Here is a 22870-nt window from a genome sequence, read left to right on the forward strand (position 1 = left end):
TTGTGTTCACACTTAACGCCAAGCTGCCGCGGTGCTCCAATTGGTAGGAACAAGTAGACCATTAAAATAACTAGGTCCGTGTAAAGTCAAGTAGTCCAAAAATAACGATCCCAAGAGTAGCCCATGCCTATGTTTCCTGTAGGTTCCTATTCACTTGTGTATTGCTAGAATGTAGGTGCACATGTATATGCATTTGGGTGATCAGAGAGTAATGCAAATTGCAAATTGCAAAGCACTAGCTAATGTCTGCTAAAGCCTGAGTAATTAGTCTCTCAACACTATTGACTGCACTGTTTCAGGTGCTTCCACTGAACACTGTCTATGTCATGAACTTCATGGTGCTTTCCACTGTTTCCCTGAACTTGCACATGAACATCATTTGTTTTTTCTGCTACCTAGCAGTGTGGAACTGGTGTAGGTGCTTAATGGTTTCTTAAAGCAATCTGAGTTCTTAAAAAGTCCAGTGGTGGCAGATTTCTTGGATCCGGAATATTAATTATTATTTTAAAACTAATATGAATTTTATTATAAAATAACTTACAAACTAACTAACACAGCAATGAAAATAGAAAACGCTAAACCTACAACATATTCAGTACCCAAAAAAAAAAAAAAAAACCCTTATAAATTAATAATGTGGGGACCGGCCTAGAATAACAAGTTGGCTGGGTCTTGGGCCCGTCCGAGGACGATTATGTCCGAGGAGACGTCGCGGTCCATAATCCCTGCTCAACCCAACTGGGGCGAAGAAAACACGTCCGAGGAGTAATTCCTCCTCGGAAATTCCAAAGTCCAGATCAATGATGCATCCCAGTTACTGTAGTCCTCACTTCAAACACGTAAAAAGAAAGAAGACTCAAAATATCCCAGCAAAGGCTGTCACCACCACATTAAATGCACCACAACTACTCTCCTGGCCGCATTAATGAAAAGAAGACCCCTGAACAGTGTTACCTTGGTCACTGCAACTCACAAAGAACTGGTAAGGGCGTCTGATGGGACAGGTGCTCAAGTGGGGGTTTGGATGATCAACAAGTGTAGGGCCCAGATGATAAAAGAGGGCCTATATCATATGTAAGAGTCCCCCAAAAAGGGGAGACAGAAAAAAGGAGAGGGGAGAAGAGAGAAAAGCAAGAAGTCTTTGTATGAAAGCAGGTCCATGAATGAAACTTCCATTTTCACATCTATTTTCTTGATTCACGTTTCTACATCCACTAAGGACATGCAACGAATCGTTTGAGCCAACTGAAACCGAGTTCTTCAGCCCATACTCTACAAATTTCATTGTGTGGGACTTCTTGGGCCAGGGCCTGATAATCCAAGATCGGGTTAACAAAAATCGTGTCCCTACAAATAATGTTGTAAATGATTGGTGCCCACTTAGACATAATAAATTAATATTTGAATTACTTTTTTACGACTGAAAATACATAGGTTATAAGGTTTATGTAATAAAATTTATACTAACCCTAGCATCACTTAATAAGGAATACTTTTTTTTAACTTTTTGAAAATGGGATTGTTTGACATACCTATAAAAAATAATTTTAAAAATGTGAAGTTAAAAAAGTTGTACCTTGTAAAAGTGCAGTTTGAACAAGTGCTACCGAATGGATATAAGTTTTACAAACTGGAGTATTTAACATACAAAAAAAATTAAATAATTTATTTATTATGTTGTTAATATGACATTAATCACGTTCATTAATTACTACATAGTTAGTAAATCTTTTATAAGAAAATTTATATTAGCTTTTAACATTATGAGTAACGAAAATCAGTAGTGTTGTGCCAAGACCAAGGATTAGATTGTGTAGTTATAGGAAAGAAATAGGTCTAAAACATGTAGCTAATAAGGTGGTGACCAAAACACAGAAGTAAGGTTTGAGGCCTTTGAAAGCACAAATGTTAAGGTCCTAAGTAAAAAGAGGCCTGCCAGTTATAGTTAGTTTAGCTACAAGAGATTGTAGAAGGGAAACATGGGTTAGAGTCATCAGCAAAGCCAAGAAGACCTTAAACTCTATGTATAGAATAAGCTGAGTTTTTCCAATAGATGTAACTTTTGTTGGTAAGCTTGATGGGTAAAAAAGAGTGAGCATTTGATAGAGAAGGAATAGGAGCCATTTGTGGAAAAGAATAAGTTGGGTGAACAACGTGGAACAAGAAGATGAAGAAAAAAGTCATAAGAGTTAAGTGACTCTAATACCATATTAAAACACATAATGATTAATTTGATAAATTATCAATCTCACAAATTAGTTGTGTTATGCTTATTATATTTAGGGTAAACTATATATTTGGTCCCTCTCCTTTACATCATATTTCAATTTGGTCTCTAACCTTTTAATTGTGTCAATTCGGTCCCTAACCTTTTAATTGTATCGATTTAGTCCTTAACCTTTCAGTGTAGTGTCAATTAGTCTCTGCTGTTATATCTTAAATGAAAATTGTTAACATAGCAAACTGCCAAAATAGAATTTTCATTTATTTTTACATCAACGAAAGTTAATTTTTTATTTTAGTCATTAGACACGTTATCAATTTTCATCTAAAAGATAATAGTATGAACTAAATTGACAGGGTATTAAAAGGTTGAAGACCAAATTGATACAATTGAAAGGTTAATAATCAAATTGAATTATGATGTATAGAATAGAGACAAAAAACGTAGCTTACCCCTATATTTATAATTGAGGATATAAGTTAGAATATAAAACATATAAAATTTACTATATATAATTCAAAGTGTCAACACAACTAAAAATGCCATTGATAAAAAATATACATATAAAGTAAGTGTGTGTTTGGCTCCAGCTTAAAATGCCAACTTATTTTACTATTCAGCTTATTTTTGTTACTATTCATAGCCTCACTGCACTTTTTGATACTATTTATAGGTCTCACTGTACTGTTTTAGCTAACTTTTACCTTTATCTACAGTACTTTCAGCAAAAAGTTTTCAGTTTCAACAAAATAAGCAGATCCTAAACAGACTCTAAATATCTCAATAGATGCATAAGCACGTGTACCCTAAAGTCACACAATTGGCTACAACAATATTGGCGGCTAGGTTTGACCGACAAGAATATATTCAAATCAAGTGATATTAATTTCGATTTCTATGGTATGCTCTTTTGTCTATGATATCTTTGTTTACAATCATTGTTGTATAGAATTTCTCTACTTTTAGATGTATAGTGCTTTTCGTTTTTCTCTCCATTTCACTCTTGTTAATAGATTCTAACTTTTTGAAGCCAATTTGGACGGTACGTGAATTGTGAACATGCATAGATTGCAAGCTAGGTTGCTCTTTTAGACCAATTAGTATCGCGCGTACAAATATGACATATTCCTCGTTTCTCTCATATTATATATGTAATTCTATAATACATGTCCTTATTCTCTTACAATTCTTGAATTCTATAAGATCTCTTTTGGTTTTTGACGCTCAATTCTTAAATCTGAATTTCTTTGATTTTCAGCTTAGACCAACCAATCTTGATGCCTTTTGTGAAAAATGATTAAGTTTGCCTCTCTCTTTTTTTGTGTGTTTTAAATAGGCTTACTTTTTTCGTAATGATTTTTATTCTTTAATAATCAAAAGAATGTGGGTGGTAATTAACGACTCAGCTTCACTAAGCCAGTATCATCTAATCATTAATTCATACTTTCTCAACAACCAAAAAAAAAAATCATTAATTCATGTACATTGATATAGTGTTAGCGACTGCGTTAACGTACGACAATTCAAAGCTATATTAAATTTTCAACCACTTTATTCAAAGAAAACTTTTCCTCACTGAAAGTTGGAGGCTTTAAACACTACTCCAAAAGTCAAATCCTTGGAAAATCTTTGACTGAAAATTAATATGTTTTATTGAAAAAAAGTTAAGTGCACGTAAATTAATTGTTAAGGTATAAAGATTTGGGTGGGAAATTTAATAAATGTTGATTCGTAAAACAATCAAATGGGTGCGGTAGCACTTATGGAATGATCTATAGCTCAAACGGCCGAGGTGCTTTTTTACAATTCTTATATTAACTGTCAACAGCATTACTTTTTAAAATGGAGTTTATTCCTTAATGAACAAAGGATCATAACTATCTTTTTTATTATTATAGTGAAAATAAAACACTTAACATAAATAAGAGTTTAAAAGATAATTAGCATGTGCATCACACAAGTATTCTAATGTAAAGAGCACTTCAAATTTCACCATGTGCGATAAAATTGAAGAAGAGTTTAAAATATAATTAGCGTGTGCATCACACAAGTATTCTACTAGCTAGTCAATATTAAAGAAGAAAATATATAGATATCAAGAGTCTTGTATCTTAATTGATTGACATCTTCTAGTATCCTAGGTTTAAATTTTCTATCTTCTATTGTAACTATAAAATTATCAAAAGAAAGAGCATACATCGATGTAATTAACATTCTAGAGTCATTTATTTACATAGTATTGCCATTAATAATGTCAAGAATCTTGTGATTAACAGGGTCATTTGTTAACATAGTATTGACATTGAGTCGAAATCCCCTTTTCTTGATTTGTTGTAAGAAAAATACTAAATATTGGCATTAACAATGATTGAGAGTTATTCATAAATTAAATAGAACAATGATTGAGAGTTGAAGCAATGCTTGATTGAATGATTTCAAAAGTTCTCTCCATGAACCCAGGACGGTAAGTTATAAAAAGTATCAGACAAATTTAGTGGGAGACAAAGTCAGAGAGTACGTCAGTCAAATTATTGTTAAATTGCTACACGTCAAGAACCGTCGGTGGGAAATTTTTTTATCATCCACAAAAGAGCCCTTAAGTGCTTTAGTTGTTGCGACTTGTGGGCACTACAAATTCAATCTTAATTTAACCAAAAGTTAATAAATGTGCATCATTGTCTGTATATATAAAAAATATAAAAACTGAACTTATAAAATTTGCTTTGTAATAATAACTGTTTACCATCAAATCAAAACATTAATAAATTTTTTCCTATAATATAACCAATATTTAAAGTATAGATATACTATTCGACAACAAAGGTTTTTATCAGTGAAGTTAATTAAAATGCACGCGTCATTACTTGCTACTAGTTTATGATGCTTAAAAAGTGAAATTTCCAGAAAATGAGAATTGGTGTTTTATGAGAGAAAGGACAAAGATTTAGGCACCGAAGGGATGCAACCCTAATAAGATTCAGAGCCATTATAAAAGGATCTATTAATCAAAAGAGCAAGTAACATGTGAAGCCCTCTCCAATAAATAAATTTAAAAAATAAAATAAAATAAAACATGTGAAGCCCTCACACTGATTAATTAGCAGTACAAATGAATTTGGAATACATGCTGACCAAATACAGTTGAAGCCTCTAGTCAGCAATCCCCATAAAAGACTATTCACTATAGCACAATCTGATGATCTTTTACACTGAAAAAGAAATAACAAAAGAATATAAAGCCCAGGTAAATTCATTTCTACTTTGTCCGTACCCATTTCTGGGGTGTGTAGCAAAGCATAAGGGAATGTGCAGAGAGAATCAGGCAGTGTTAGTGTTAGTGTTAGTGTTAGTGTTGGAATCTATGACTCACAAAAGCACATATGTATGGTCTTCACGTTTTGAACCTGCAAATCTACAACTTAGGTGCCTATCAACTGACTGGTCCAAGTGGTCAAGTACTTTTCGTACAAAGAAAATAATTAATCATTTTTACAATTTTCACAATATTTTAGGAATAGCAGGACGCACCTATAGCCTATCAACTGACTGGTCCAAGTGGTCAAGTATTTTTCGTACAAAGAAAATAATTAATCATTTTTACAATTTTCACAATATTTTAGGAACAGGAAAATAATTAAAACTAAAAAAGAAAAATAGAATGATTAGTTATTCAGGAAGTGGTGCCCAATCTGGATATGGACATTCATAGGTCCATCCAGCTCCAGAGTACCTAAAACAATGTAGCCACAAACCCTCTTCAAGCCCATCATATCTGCAGTGTAAAAAGTAAGGTTTATTAGTAAATAAAGCATTCCTTTTTTTTCTTCTTTGGGAGTGGGGGTTAGTAAAGGAAAATACAAGGTTTATTCAGGTAAGAAATATGGAATATTCAATAGTAAGGGATTCAGCTCCCAAATGAAAAACCACTCAAACAACCACAGCTGGTTAATCTTGCAAGTGTTATTTTTCCTGTTTCTTATACACAAATGTTAAAACGATACTTTGTCAAGTCTTTCTGTAAAAGTATAAGAAACAAAAATGAATACATTACATTAATTGCTCTGCAAGGGCAAGTGCAATCTCAACCTTATAGATCCTCTGTTCAGTACAGAAAGAGAGATCACTTGGCCTCAATTGTAAACATGCTTCAAGTCCCTGTTAAATAATGTTAAGCAGATTCTAACTTTTTAGGTTGTTTAGTTTACACACACCTCATGATCCTGAACCTATGACTTCACCCCCTCTACCTTGTACTTCCAAGGGGATAGAGCTCAATGGAAAGAAAATTCCTAACCTGGTTGTCGTAGTTAAATCACAAAACATCGATCTGATCTATAGTCCATGATAAATGTGGCACGGAACGGAGACACTACGAAAATGTTCTTGGAGTTACAAAGGAAATTTTGAGCTCATATTGGTCATGTGTTGAGAACAGGAATTGAACTCTATGAGATCTAATCTCCCATTGTTCCTCAGTAGCTTAGTGGTAGAGCGGTCAGTTGTTAATTGATTGGTTGTAGGTTCAAATCCTACTTGAGGAGATTTGATTCATTCAGAATGAAAGGGTTTGTTTTGACCCACCCACCCCTTTACCCCCCACCCCCCCCCCCCCTCTCTTTTCTCCCCAATTCAAACATGCAATAGTAAATCAATTCTTCAAACAATCAATTGTGCTTGTCTCATAATGTGACCATTACATGTTACACAGAAATGGGATGACATGCTGAAAATCAGAAACAACTTGGTACTGTTCCCATATACCATAATGGATAATCTGACAAAAGGCTCAACCAAAAGCAAACACATACTCTCACTCAGCAGATACCATAAAAAAAAAAGGGAATATATTCATGACATTTGCTTATTAGTCTACATTTTAACAAATTTCTTATCATAAGAGCAAGCCTCTTACCCTTTTGGGGCCAGATTTGGGCAATTTGTACACATAGGATCAATGCTAAAATCATCTCCAGAGTTCTCTTCACCAGGACAATTATCATGAAAAATGAACTCTGGTGAATGGCCTGAATTAGCAGCAGCTCTATCAGCACTCATTCCTCCAGCAGACCGACCAATTACATGTTCTGAGAGGTAAAGCATGTCATTGGCAATTGGATGACCTGTATACTGCAAATGAACACGGATCTACGCCACAGAGAGATAGAGAGAGTTTAGAATTTAATTCATTCAGCACAGAAATATAACCAGGCCACTAAAACATTAGCTTGTAATGGAAACTTCAGACTACTGAAAATGAAACATGAGACAGCTTTAAAAAATAATATCATACATAATGCATACATAATATTGAACCTGACAGCGAAATTAAGAAGGCAAAACAAAAAACCAGCAAAAAGATTTTTTTTGTTCATGGAAGCAGCAGAAATCTCTCTTAAAATGTTGCTACAGATTATGTAAAATTCCCTTTTTAGCCTGTCAAAACTTCTTACTTGATGAGTTCGGCCCGTGATTGGTTCACACAAAACAATGCTATGAGTGCCATCTGTACTAATCCGGGTAAATTTAGTAGAAGCAGCCTTCCCCTTCACAGCACCATTAGCATTTTCTACCTGCATAAAGGGAAAAATATTTCTGGATTCAGTATAAGCACTTTATTAATTCTCTTATTTAAATCAAATGCCTTGATAAACAAATCGGTAAACCAATAAGGGTCCATGGAAAGGAGTTACAATCAATAATAACAGCGCATTCAATTCACTCCCCCCCGCCCCCTTCTTTTTCTTTTTTTTTCCTTCTACTGTCTCACAGTAACAGCAACTATAGTTCTGCTATTACAGAGGGCTGAATAAAACGACTCACCTCTGCCGTGCTCCTTCCTTCTCGAGCATTATAATCTATGTTAGCATCAACCATTATCTGCAAAGAAAATTAATAATAACTGTCAAACAGTAAAAAAGAGAGGCAATTTAAGTGTATGAAAGAACAACACTTCTAGCATCCATCACTAATATCATTTGATTTTGCAAATGAAAACTCAGAGAATCATGAACATATAATTGAAGGCCACAAAATATGAATTGATAGGCTCAACTAAATCCTGTTACTCAGAACTAAAGCAGCTAAGAAATGAATGCATCTATCTCTGTATTTTGCTTCTTTTTTAATGTCAAGCCACAGATTTTTGCCTCAATAAGAGAGAGGTTGTACATATATGAGTAAATGATTTGTGATGCAGAGAGGAATGTCCTCCAACCATATCCCTGCTGAATCTAATTTTCGAGCCTCTAAAGCAAGCGCATGGGCTGCTTGGTTGCACAGCTTGGAACCACTGTGAATATCTACAGAACAAAAATACTTAGCCATCTTCTTGGACTCTTGAATTAAGCATCCATAGCTTGTGAAGGAGCATTCACACAATTGCCAAGCCGAGAATACAGGTGTTGAGTCTCATTCGAAAGTTGCTTCCCTCACCCCGATTTCTGGCATGAACACTAGTGCTCATTGTACTGCTAGCACTACTGCTTCGTCATTCGAGTGCCCCATCTGTAACCTTTCTCACAGTGCCCCTAATGCACCCTCCATTTGAATCCTGTATCAGCACTCCAATTCCTGTGCATTGTTAATCTTTCATTTGAACAGCAACCATGTTAACTTTAAACCGGTTCAAAGGCAGGGGGATCAAATTTTGTGGCATTCACTATATAAGATACAGTTCATCTGATTGGGTTTGATAGTATGTGTTTCATCATCAGTTGACATTTTGTGGGCAAGATGTTGTGCTCCACTCTCACAGGGAAGAGCTTTAACTTCCTGGGGACTTTGATGGACCAGATTTGGGTGCATAAGGGTTTCATTCACCTTGGGTCTGAACTCTCTATTGTTTGGGTCTTTCATTTTTCCTCCATGCACACGATGTAGGCTCTCTCACTGTGCATCTACTGCTTGCAATGGCTCTCCATATTTGCATATCTCATAGACAGCCCCCTACTTAGAGGAATAGATTTTATCATGGCCTTGTGGGGCACAAAAATATCATCAATTAGCTTCTGCTTCCATGTGTGCAACTCTATGTCGATCAGGTCGCAAGCCTTGCATATGGCTGTATTATATGTTGTGATGAAGTTACTTTGTGCATAGCTGTCGCAGGTATCCACTTGTCATGCCAAATTTTCACCCCCCCTTGCCATCTTAACCCAACGTCAAGGACCTGAGTGGCTTCCATAAACTCCGCCATGAATATGATGTGTCTAGGCTTACTTCAATCTCCATAAAACAAAAACAAAAACAAAACAAAAAAACACAAAGCGAAGTGTCTGTCCTTCATCACTTGATGTGGTAATGGGTGAGTGTCTATGATTAAGAACCATCCATGTTTGGCTAGTAGAGCTAGGTTAAAAATCTTTGAAATTCCTAAAGCTAGTGCCACCTCCATATTTGGTTTGCATATCTTGTCCCAGCTTATCCAATGAAATTTGCTCCCTTAGACCCTGTTGGCCGGCCAAAAGCTTCTCTCCATGGTTGTTAGACCAGAGCCAGACTGTCTGGTTGCTTAAAACAGCTAATTGTGTACGCAGGGATAGCTTGAGCCAATACTTTGATTAGGATCTCACATCTAGCCCAAGAAAAAAATTTCTCCTTCCACCCAAACTTCTTCCACAACCTCTCTTTTATTTCACAAAATGCCTATTTTTTCTTCCTTCCCACCAATGATGGCAAGCCCAAGTATTTCTAGTGTTTTTACTGACGAAGACCTTAAAGCGTTTGATGGTGGAGCCTCACAGTGTCTTTTAGGAGTACTATGGCTGAGGAACAATGTGGATTTGTCCAAGTTGAGTTTCTGGTCCAATGCCTCTTTATAGACCTTGAGCACTAGCATAATGGGATTGGCATCCCTCCATTGAGACCCAACAAAAAAGAACAAGGTCATTTGCAAAAAGAATATGGGTTAATTTAGGGCTTCCTCTACTAATTGCAACCCTCGTGATCGTTCTATCAGCCTCAACCTGTCCAAGCATGTCCATGAGGCCTTCTACACATAACTAAAAAGGCAGGGAGACAGTGGGTCTCTCTACCTCAGCCCCATTGACAGGCAAATATACCCCTTTAGTTCCCCATTCAGTAGTAGTAGTACAACATAAGTTACAGAGGTGATACAAGCCATTAGACAAGGCACCAGGATGGTGCCCTGTCTAATTTAATCCACACATCAACATGGTGACTAGAGAAAAATTTCATGTCCAACTCGCTTTCGTTCTTCCATACCATTGCTAAACCACCTCACTTTTCAATATGATCCATTGCTAAACCACCTCACTTTTCAATACGATCCATTGCTAAAGCATTCTGATAGTCCAATCTACATTGTACCTTATATATGCCTCTAGAGTTGAGTCTCGTTTCCACGAGGAACAAGACAATGGGGTTTTCATGCTTCACTATCATGTGAAGCTCATAAACTAAGCATGGGTCCAATTCCATCTCTGATGCCCTGTATGACAATGCCACATCAAATGGTATTATGCCTTTTGCTGCCTCTCTTTTCTTTTTCATGAGCCCATTTGAAACCCTAAGCCAAACTAATATTCTTCATCAGTAAGGGTTTGCTCAATTGCTCTGTTAGCTTCCTCTCTACACAATCTCTTTCTTGGTGGCTTAACCAGCTACAACAGTAACAAAACAATGGCAATCGCTCAATCTAGAAATAAACCCAAATAGGTGCACCTGCCCCAAGTATAATTTCTTGCCCATAACAAAGGTAAATCCATGCTCACTCTTATGCATAAAAAACATCCTTGTGCCACACCATCTAGAGGATGTTGATGTCAATGACTTCACCCAATGTCCTCCCAATCTGTTGACCTACGTTCCAACTCATCCCTGTTATTGTCAAATTAGAAATCTTGACCCAAAGAGGGATGATGTCAAACTATATTGTTGAGGGTTGGGAGAGCCTATCATACTCCTTCAATAGCACTAGGTGTCTGTCAACCATCCATGGGCTTTATAGCCAAACCTTCTCCATATCTGCCTTCTCGTTAAAGATGAAAAGGGTCAAGTAATCTCCTATATCTTGACTGTATGAAGTGCCCATTGGTCTCCAAAGCGTTCTCAATGTCACTTTCATAGCTTCACCATTGAAACTTTTCTACATGACAGCCACATAACCATGCTGATCTTACTCTTATTTTTTTCCATGGCTTGCAAACTCCCTTCGTCAACTACCACTTCCTCTTTTCCCGTCGCCAACATCTACAGTGTTTTCCACTTCCCAACCAGGATATCCTCCATCCCGGTGTGATATTCTCTCTACCGTATCCTGCAGCCCTTCACCAAGGGGACAATACCTTGCATAAAATAAGATTGGGTACCTTCTACTGGTGGCTAGGGTTTCATAGAAGCCCTAGACAAGAGGACCCTTCCTTTTTTGGTACTTGATGAAGGGCTTACTAGGTCTATCTCTGTAATTAAGCAGCAACTAATTGTGTTCAACTTTTCCTGGTGCTTTGGATAAGGTAATGTCTAACCTATGCTTCAAGATTTTAACGATGTCAGCCATATAAATTAAATATCAAGTTGACCAAGATTAAGTGGAACACACTCAGAATACAGTTGAATTTTACAAAATGTACCTACTACTGTAGCATGCATTATATGCCTCAAAAAATTCAATATCATTACCACACCTACTCAAATATTTTTGAAATCATAGAACATTTTTTAAAGTAAAGAACCAGAAAGTCTGCAACGAGCAACATGAAAAGAAGGGATCCAGCACCATAACTGCAGATGATTGTGAGCAACACAGGCACACAAAAGCAAAGAAGAGAGAGAATTGTATCATCCCCCTGGAAAGAGAAAGTGGACTGCAGTACAGTAATCTACTTGTACACTGTTCAAATTTATAAAAGACCAAATCATCTATTCCTGCATTCAAGTAGGTGGTCTATGGAGAACACTCTCCACATCCTCAGGCCTAAATAAATACACATTAATAGGATGACTTGAAAAGGAAACTGTTCATAGAAAACAAATTTTCAAAAAAGATATTAGAAAAAAATTGGAAGAAAATGCACAGATTGATCTTTAATTTTAAGCAGTTCAATTCATCACACAGGGCATACCAGGAAAAAAAAAAAGTTTCCTTAATATTCAAGTATTCACATTCATCCTATTTCTCTCTATCTTAAACATTCTCTTTCTAGAATCATATGCAACATACCTATTCTAAAGTGTATCTAGAATTTTCCCAATCTATAGGTATTTGGTGAGAAAATTCAAATTATTTTCCTTGGTAACCTTCTCTTTTTGTATCTGTGTAAATTTTCTTCTGTATTAGAGTATAATATCTCATGCACATTACCTCTGTCATCTTAAACAAAAGCATACCTCATTTTTTCAACAACAAAAAAAAAGACCATACCTCATCCTCTGGAAATACCCCGATGACCTTTGCAATATATTGTTTCTGCACCAACCCAGCTTCAATCTGCCATAATTACATTTTACTTAAATATATTAATAATATAAGTCCAAAGAAGCACATAGATTCTACTCCTATGCAACTCTTCCATTTTCATCATAAATAACAGTGACCAAATAGAGATCTTTGATCTTAGAAAGAAGACATTGTCATAAAATAACATTATGCAATAGTTTGTTCAAGGAGTTGGCAACTTGTAGGCATGTTACTAGTTCCATTTGCTAGGAAGTCCTAAATAGTGCTGTACCAGCCGAGTATTAAAATTCAAGATTGTTCATTTAATTTTATTTCTAACACAAACCAAGCTCAAGCTTGTCAGCAAACTATATTACATGTTTGAGCTTGGTTCATTTTCTTGTTGAACAAGTTCGAACCAAACTCGAGCTTGTTCACAAGATACGTGATTAGCTTATTCTTTCCCATATATAGTAAAAAACACAAAAATGTTTTACATCTTCACAACTTTATGCCAATATTAATCACTAAATGTTGGTTGAAATTATACTATTTGAGTTAATTATATTGAATGATTTTGTCTATGAACTTGTAAAAATTACATTCACCAACCTTGTATTGTTAAAATTATATTTAATTTTTACTACAAAATGGACTATTTATATTATCAACAAATAAAAATTTGATTTCGTTTATGAACTTATTTATAAACTTACATAAACCAATCTCAAGTCTATATAATTATATTTTTACACATGTATACATATAAGCATATAATATTTTATATACTTAAATTGAGTCTCATGCTCACAAGCTTGTTCATAGACACAATATTATGCTTGACCTTGGCTTGTTTAATAACCAAGCCTAAAGTTGGGCTTGAGTTTGGCTTGTTTGTTAAAATAAATGAACATAAAAATGTTTCTTCTCAACTCAAGCCGACTCATTTATAAACAACTAGTTCATTTACAGCCCTAATCCTGAGTGAGTAAACTTTATATGATGAACCTACTGAACATTCTAATTTTCATAGAAAATACTAGTGACAGGATAAAGAACTTTGACCTCGGAAAGAAAAGATTTAGTATTATGAAATGGCATTCTGTTATACTCTGTTTGAAGAGTGCACAACAATTGATAATGTTATTTAATTTATCTGGTAGTCCTTACCTTTGTTGTGTTCAAGAAATCATCCTTTTTCTTCTAGTTATTACATTCAACAACAGAAATTGACCATAAATGTAAATCAACTATATAGCAATAACCTATGCATTCTAACAACCAGGCCTAAATTCAGCCATATAACATGTATCATGATGAAAGAAATCCATGATCAGTATGCCAAAGAGAGCATGCAATAAGAAGATTCACATTGGTACTGTATGAGTACTTGATGGAAACTTCTTTTCTTTTGATGATTAACAAAGAAACTTGTTTAAAAACAAAAACAAAAAGGCTCAAATGATAGAGATTCCCTAAACAATAATAAATATTGATATCAATCAAGATCAGATAATATGGTTCTAGCTCACATTTTCAGGTAAAGATGTTCAGTTTCTTGCTCGCTAGAAGTTTCATAAAACCAAAATGGCAGTATGAGGCTTACCTGTTGCCTAAAGAAGTCAGCCTTTGAAGCATTTCTGGCCAAAATAAGGAGTCCTGAGACAAGACGATCTAGCCGATGAATTGCTAACACACTTGCATCAAGGGAAACACAAAATTGGACAATAAAAGAGCAGCCAAACAATTCCAATAGAATAAGAAGCTAACTTAAATTCACTTCAAAATCAGAAACCTGATTAGACTTTAGAACAAATTTTTCATTCAAATCCAACATTCGTTTCCAATATCATTATCTTTAGGATACGAAATAGAGGTGCCAATCCATACTCTGCTTGAAGGATGCCAACAATGGTGTTTTTACGATATTGACCACAGGGGTGCACCTACATAGCAGTAAAATCTCAAATATTAAACACCATAAAGTTAAATATATGAGTTCAAGTCAGTGTGGGAATTGACAAACTACCCTCATGTAGTATGTCCCAGACCTTTCATCAAACTAAAGTACTTGACTCAAATGATAATAAAGCTTGATACTCCTAGTGATCACCTTAATCTAGATTAATAGTAAATACCAAAAGATCCATATATCTTAACACAAAGGTCAAATTTTTCCAACTATCAAATCAACCAAAAGACACAATAACAAACACCCATCAAGAATCACAGCTGACTTACCGGAACAGACGCTGGCTTGCAAACCGTCAGCACATCCAGTTCGTTCTGAAGAACAGAAACATCATAAGCCATCACCGGCGGTTCATGCCTAAAAATCTTTGCCACATCAATTACAACCTCAAAGTACTCAAAATACAATTTTTCAACACATGATGAGGCATAACAACAAACCTGTGTAAAAAATGGCTAATCTTTTGCGACTGCTTAACTATATACGAAACGGGCACTATCTCTCCATCAACTTGTATCCTTCCACATTTAACAGCACTAACCTACAAACCATAAAAACCTCAAACATATCACTGCAACATTTCATCAACTACTACCTTATATGCATTCTACTAAACTTTTTTTTTTTTTTTTTTTTTTGGAAACAATTAAAGTGTAAAAACATACATAGTAATCATATAATTCATAACAACCTCAAACATTTATATGACTGTGGCATTTCATCAAACACCTTATATGCACTTTACTAAACTTCTTTTTTTTTTTTGATACATTGAAAATTGTAAAAATAAAAAATAAAAATCATACATAGTAATCATATGGTCGGCCTTTGAATTCCTCGGCGAACAAATCGACAATGGTTTTGCCTGCCCAACGATTCTTAACCTAAACATTAACAAACAAGAAAAGTAATTAGTGGCTTAAAATCAAGGTTTATGAAACATAATTAAACATTAAAATAGTTCGATCAATTTACTAACGTGAGAGATGAACTCGAAGTAGTACGGTCTGACGTGGCGCCTCCCTGCAAATTATTTATAAAATTGAATTGAAAAATGTTCGATTTGATTTTTGTTTTGTTTAGTTCAAGATTCAATTTTTATTATTTGTGTTTGATATATTTTGGTTTGGAATGGTGGGGTGCTTTTGAATTTTTGGCTGTTACCGTTGCGTAAGATGTAATCTTGTGGCTCTGGTGGATTGGCTGGAGTTTGCCAAACGATCTCCATGCTATTGTTATTGCCCGCCTCTTCTTCCCGCTTCCTCTTGTTCATTTTCTGTTTCTCCCATTGGGTTTTTCAAGCTATTTATATATGGTCACTGCAATTTAAACAATTTAAACAAATCACATAATTGGCCTAATAATTAAAACTTCACTTTTCGGCCTTGGCCATGGTGAGTTAAATAAAATTAGAGTAAAATTACAACTTACCCACTTATAATTTGATTGAAATTTAAGTTATTTATCATGTGGTTTGAAATTTGATATTTTATTCATTTAAAGTTAGTTTAATTAAATTTATTTAACCCACCTCAGTTAAAAACATGACTAAATATGTGATTTTATTTCGTTTTTATATTTCTCTCCTCCAAAAACATAAAAATACAAGATAAAAAATTATCAAAAAGAATCTAATGGAATATTTGTATTATAGGATTTCAAACCACAAGTAGGCAATTTAAATTTCAATTAAACCTTAGGTGGGAGAAATTATAAAGTCCTCATAGTGGATAAAATGTCAAATTTTAAATCACATCTAAGCAACTTAAATTTCAATCAAATCATAAATAGGTAAGTTGTAATTTGCTTAATAAATTATATTAAAAAAAATTACAAGTTGTTATTAGTGGGTAAAAAAGTAATTTTAGTAATATGTTTAAATTATAACTACCATATCTGATCCTTTGTGGAAGTGTTAGGCTAATTTTTCAAACGTATTTGTTATGTAATCAATTTTGAAACTTTTTTTTTTATTCGATCACTTTTGGAAAAGACAAATCTTTGGAACTTGATGAAAAAAATTAATGAGATGATATTTTTTTTCCTTAAAAAAATCATACATAGTAATCATATGGTCGGCCTTTGAATTCCTCTGCGAACAAATCGACAATGGTTTTGCCTTCCCAACGATTCTTAAACACACACACACACAAAAAGAAGTAATTAGTGGCTTAAACTCGAGGTTTATGAAACATAATCAAACATTAAAATAGTTCGATTAATTTACTAACGTGAGAGATGAACTCGAAGTAGTACGGTCTGATGCGGCGCCTCCCTGCAAATTATTTATAAAATTGAATTGAAAAGTGTTTGATTTTATTTTTGTTTAGTTTAGTTTAAGATTCAATTTTTATCATTTGTGTTTGATATGTTTTGGTTGGAATGGTGGGGTTCTGTTGAATTTGGTTGTTACCGTTGCGTAAGATGTAATCTTGCGGCTCTGGTGGATTGGCTGGAGTTTTTTTTTTTTTTTTTTTGGATAAGGATTGGCTGGAGTTTGCCAAACGATCTCCATGCTATTGCTATTGCCCGCCTCTTCTTCCCGCTTCCTCTTGTTCATTTTCTGTTTCTCCCATTGAGTTTTTCAAGCTATTTATATACGGTCGACACAATTTAAACAAATCAATGACTCGACTAATAATTAAAACTTCACTTGTCAGCCTCAGCCACAGTGAGTTGAAATGGAATTACCCACTTCTTGTTTCATCCAAATTTAAGTTACTTACACTGTAGTTTGAAATTTGATATCTACTTAAGTAAGTTTAATTAAATTTCTTTAACTCACCTCAGATAAAACACATAACTAAACATGTAATTTTACTTCATTTTTATGTTTTTCTCCCCAAAAACACAAAAAATATAAAAATACAAAAAAAAAATTATATCCAACAGAATACTTGTATCATAAGATTTCAAATCACAAGTAATCAACTTAAATTTCAATCAAACTTTAGATGGGTAAAGTATCAAATTTTAAACCACAGATAAGTAACTTAAATTTCAGTTAAACCATAAGGAGATAAGTTGTAATTTGCCCCAATAAATTATGTAAAAAAAAATTACAAATTATTATTGGTGGATAAAAAGATAATTTCAGTAATATGTTTAAATTAAAATACAATCAGTCATAGTTTATCATATCTAATTCGTTGCGAAAGTGTTAGGCTAATTTTTCAAACATATTTGTTATGTAATCAATTTTGAAACTTTTTTTTTTATTCGATCACTTTTGGAAAAGACAAAACCTTTGGAACTTGATGAAAAAGATTCATGAGATGATATTTTTTCAAGTTTCTAGTTCTAAAAGTGGTCCATAACAAAAAAGTTTCAAAATGAACCATACTTGGAATATTAGTCTTACACGCAAAAAACAAGTCCCCCGTCTTAAAAGTAAATGCTGTTAGAAATCCTATTGATTCTCATTTGGGAGACAGTGACGGAGCTATGCATTGGCCTGGGCCATGGCCCCCCAAATATTTTTACATTTTACTCTTTTTATCAAATTCTAGGTATATGTGGGTTGAGTGTTAGAAGCTAGGCCCTAAAATATTAAATTTAGCCCCCCCAAACAATATCTTTGCCCCCTTAAACAAGAAAAAGCCTAACTACAAAACCAATCTAAAAATAAAAGTGGTTTTTAGTACTTGTTGGTGGTGCCGATTCCGAATGGCCAAGTGAATGGGTTTTGTGTTAGGAATCAGAATAGTTAATAACGTAATAGTGTTGTTTGTGTTTCTCAAAAAAATAATAATAATATAGTTTTGTTTGTGGTGTTTGCTTTAGGATCTTCATAATCTCTCTCTCTCTCTCTCTCTCTCTCTCTCTCTCTCTCTCTATATATATATATACATACATACAGAGAGAGAAGGGTAAAACTTAGAAAAAGTTCAATTAAAATTTGAAATTAGAATCTAATTTTGTGTCATATGTCTAAATTTATGTGAGGATCACACCATAATTATCCACTTAAATTTGTGTCATGTGTGTACTTAAGTTTTTAAATCTTTGTACTAAGTGAGTTAATGAGTGCAAAATATTAAGAATCTAATATTAATAAACTATAAAATTAATTAATAATAAATAAATAAAACTAATTACATATACTCAAAAAAAAATCAACTCACAACAAAGATCACCACACGTTCCATCTTATTAAAAATAAAAAAAAAAAATCATAAGTAGTATTAAATCTATATATATATATATATATATTTATATATTAATAAGCAAAACTTAGAGAAAGTTCAATTAGAATTTGAAATTAGTGGGTTCCAGTTAGCTCAACTGGTAAAGTCTCTGATGGTCATATAAGATATCTGGGGTTTAATCCCCACCTACACCAAAAACTGATTGGTGTCTTGGTCTAATGATAAAGAGTCATCATTAGGAGCGGACGCCATAGGTTGAAACTGTCTAAAAAAAAAAAAAAGAATTTGAAATTAGAATCCAATTTTACGCCATGTGTCTAAATTTATGTGAGAATCACATTATAATTATCCACTTAAGTTTGTGTCATGTATCCAATTAAGTTTTTTAATACTTATGCGAAGTAAGTTAATGAGTACAACATATTAAGAATCTAATATTAATAAACTATAAAATTAAATAATAATAATAATAATAAATAAAAAAAACCAATCACGTATACTCAATAAAAGTCACCACACACCATCGCACTCCTTTGGTGCAGTGGTCACTCCACAAGTATAAATACTTGTGGGGTGTGAGGGGCAAGAGTCGAGGTTCAAGTCTCCAGAAGGAAGTTTCACACATATATACACTTAGATTAGGCTAAAGTAGAAATTTTATTTTGTATCAAAAATAAAAATAAAAGTCACCACACAACAAAGATCAACACACGTTCTATCTTTTTTTTTTTTTTAGGATAAATGGCAAACTATCTTATTAAAAATTAGAAGAAAAAAATAATCATAAGTAGTATTAAATTTAAGTAAGAATTTTAATATGTGACTAATTACATTTACTTTTAAAAAAAATAATTTGACTATTTATTTATATTTTTATGATAAAAATTATGTTTAATTTTAAATGTATCTATACGTATGCATGTGTTACATGCTATTTTTTTTAATCATTTTACTAATTATTTATATTTTTATAGTAAAAATTGTGTTTAATTTTAAATGCATTCATGTGTTTGCATGAATTACATGCTAGTTATATTAAAGAGACAAAAGAGTATTTTTAGACATAAATAATTAATCTAAGCAAATGTCAAACTCTCTATGACATCTCTTTTTGTTGTCCATTTTAATGTTGTCAAAACTAGACTTTCACAACAAATTGAAAGATGATTTTTTACAAACACTTTGATTTTATACATTAAAAGAGAAATTGAGGCAACATTTAATACGGAATGAATTATACATGATTTTCACTATTTAAAAAAAAAAAATCAAGTTCTCTTTTGAAAAATAAATACTAATTTAGATTTTCATGAAAAACATTTCGTACTTCAACCCCTCTAACTCAAAATCCTAGATCCATCCCTAATTCTCATGTAAACCCACCACTAACGCTATTTTCTATTGTCTACGATTAACAACTTACCAATTAGATAGTTGGGATATATGTTGTAACTTTAGACTTAATGAAAACATATACCAATAAAGCTACCACAATAATTCCACAGCAAAATTAAAATCGTTTTTTTGTCAAAAGATACCATAAAAAAAATAAAATAAAGTAATTATCTTTAAGATGCAAAATATGGTAGGACCATATGTGAGATGCTTGGCAAATTATGCTTTGTTTTCAAATTGGGATTTATGTTGTGACCCTATCATAGTTCAATATATGCTTTGTAGTTTGTATTCATAACATTTTGTCCACAAATTTGCTATGTACACAACTTATTAAAATTAAAGGTTATGAATGATATTTAAGTTAGGATTTTTTTTTTTTTCAAAATTTTTTTGTAATAACAAAGTATCACATGACTTTTAGAATTTTTCTACATAAGCAAAAATTATAACAAAAAGAACACGTTTCCAGCTCTTTAAGAACTAAAAATTAACTTCTCCAAGAACTAGTATCATGATTTTAGTGGTCATGCACAATGCAAATGCATGCACACACATATATGATATCATTATGGTGCTTTAACATGTTTTCATGTCTAGACTCCACCATCTTCAAGCCTCTACTTAAGAAGTTCATTTTAAAATTGGAACTAGTCTCCTTGTTACACGTTACCCAGAGAAACATACAAAAATTATTAGGGTGGAGCTAGAAATTTTTGTTTAGAGAGCCAAGTCGTAACACTAATATATTAATCAAGACAACTCTCCACACACACCAAAAAAGAAAAAAATAATAAAATTAGGATTTTCTATCAAAATTATGTTTGTTTCATATTGTATACCAAATAACCAAAGTAAGTTAAAAAAAATTCAATTGAATTAATGAAATTTTCAAAAATATCAATGATTCAAAACTTGGAGGAACAAGTTTGGCTCCAAATATGTTTAGAAATATCTTACTCTAACCTATTATATGGCAACTAAAAGACATTTTATGTGTAGTTTTAGTTACAAAATTCTTTTTAATAAGTCAATGACTTGTTTAAGCACCGCGTAATAAGGAATTTTTTAAAAGTTGGTTTTTTTTTGGGGGGGGGGGGGGGGGGGTGGCCCCCACTATGTGTGTATCTCCACCCCTAAAAATAATATTATGGACAAAATTTAGATGTTATTACTTAGATTTTCCTCTTAAAATTCAGCAATATGACTTTTTTCTCATAATATGGAAGTGTATTTTTAGTTAATTACTATCACATAGCTGAATTTTAAAAAGAAAACCTAAGAAATAGTACCTGTGGGGGCTAGTCAATCAATAATTATTAAAACTGTGTTAACTGGGCCTGCGGCTCATCCGAGGATGTATAACCATCCGATGAGGCCCACATAAGATTATAAGGGGAACCAAATGAAAAGAGAAGTAGATATCACATAAGATGGGTCCAGTATTCGTTCGAGGACAAGATCCTTCTCGGCAATATGTGTTCGAGGACGACCTGAACGTCGTATTGTCACAAACATACTTTGAAGTTGCATTACCACTAAAGGTGGGACATGGGGCCACGGGTAAGAAAGAAAAGATAAACAAATATCTTTAACAACTGCTGCCTCCGCATTAATTGCGTCTCAACCAACTCTCTGACCGCATTAATGTGGAGGTGATGCCTGAACAGTGATGAAACAGCCTTACAGCTGCTGGTTGAAAGTTCCAAGAAGTGTTGGATGGGACAGGAAGGGATCCCCCGAATCCAACCTATACGTGTGTGGTAAAGATGGCACCAAAAGGGCAATATATAACATGGAAGAATGCACTGAGAGAAAAGATGAGAACTTCTAAACAAGTGATGCTTAGAAGAAAATCTTATGAAATAAAGAACTTAGCTTGTTTCAAGGATAAATTGATCATAATATTTGTATTAATCCATCTAGAAACGTTATGTTTAATCGTTTTTCTTCTGAAGTTAATCTAGTTATTTTATATCCACGCTCTACAAATTTATTATTTGGGCTTTTAGCGTTCGAACCCAATACGAGTTTGGGATTGTTACAAATTGAGTCCTTACAGTACCTAAGTTTTGCTCTAACATTATATACTCAATTAGATTAGATTAAAAAATATATTTCATGTATAATTTTAGTCACAAGATTATTTTTAACAAGTCAATGACTTGTTTAATCGCAACATTATAAGGAATTTTTTAAAATTTTGGCCTAGATGTTGTTCTTTAGATTATTCTCTTAAAATTCAACCATATGGCTTTTTTCTCATAGGATGAAAGTATATTTTTAGTTAAGTATAATCATATGGCTGAATTTTAAAATGAGAATCTAAGAAATAACACTTAAATATTATATCTAAGTTTTGCTCTAACATTATACACTATTAGATTAGATTAGATTAAAACATATATTAATCTTTTAATATATATATAAATAAATATATATATATATATATATATACACACAACAAGAATGTCAAACCCACTCAAAAGCTATTTTTAACATCTTAAACCACAAAAATTATGCTCTATCAAAGATGCCATATCTAAAATAAGTTGACATACAGTGAACTCTCATAAATGAGAGCTAACTGTAGCAACTTATTATTTTTAATAATTTTATGGTAGTTGGTTTTTGTAGTAATTATTTTATTATTATTTAATAAGTTGTTTATATTATTATAAATAAAATAGTAAAAAAAAAAAAGAAATTTTAATATAGGATGAATGGTAAAGTGA

The 22870-nt window shown here is 33.2% G+C and overlaps 1 protein-coding gene and 1 non-coding gene across 3 annotated transcripts; one reads left to right on the forward strand and one right to left on the reverse strand.

Moving 5' to 3' along the window:
- Window positions 1-5590: 5590 nt before the first annotated feature.
- Window positions 5591-15901, reverse strand: LOC115962688 (RNA pseudouridine synthase 7). Of its 2 annotated transcripts, none has more exons than XM_031081574.1 (12): window positions 15757-15901; window positions 15572-15615; window positions 15399-15476; window positions 15033-15133; window positions 14862-14949; window positions 14511-14566; window positions 14227-14317; window positions 12606-12671; window positions 8045-8101; window positions 7675-7794; window positions 7137-7369; window positions 5591-5996 (listed from the first exon to the last, which is right to left on the reverse strand). In XM_031081574.1, the coding sequence occupies exons 1-12, from the start codon at window positions 15863-15865 to the stop codon at window positions 5891-5893; spliced, it is 1149 nt and encodes a 382-aa protein (XP_030937434.1). In that variant the 5' UTR covers window positions 15866-15901; the 3' UTR covers window positions 5591-5890. The 2 variants fall into 2 exon arrangements, with proteins under 2 accessions (XP_030937434.1, XP_030937433.1); XM_031081573.1 differs by having other exon boundaries at window positions 14227-14309; window positions 14488-14566; window positions 15757-15899.
- TRNAN-GUU lies at window positions 6694-6765 on the forward strand. The gene has a single exon. It is a non-coding gene; the product is annotated as a tRNA-Asn (tRNA).
- Window positions 15902-22870: the final 6969 nt, after the last annotated feature.

The sequence above is a fragment of the Quercus lobata genome, chromosome 10 (genome assembly GCF_001633185.2).
Source record: "Quercus lobata isolate SW786 chromosome 10, ValleyOak3.0 Primary Assembly, whole genome shotgun sequence".
Classification (NCBI taxonomy): Eukaryota; Viridiplantae; Streptophyta; class Magnoliopsida; order Fagales; family Fagaceae; genus Quercus; species Quercus lobata.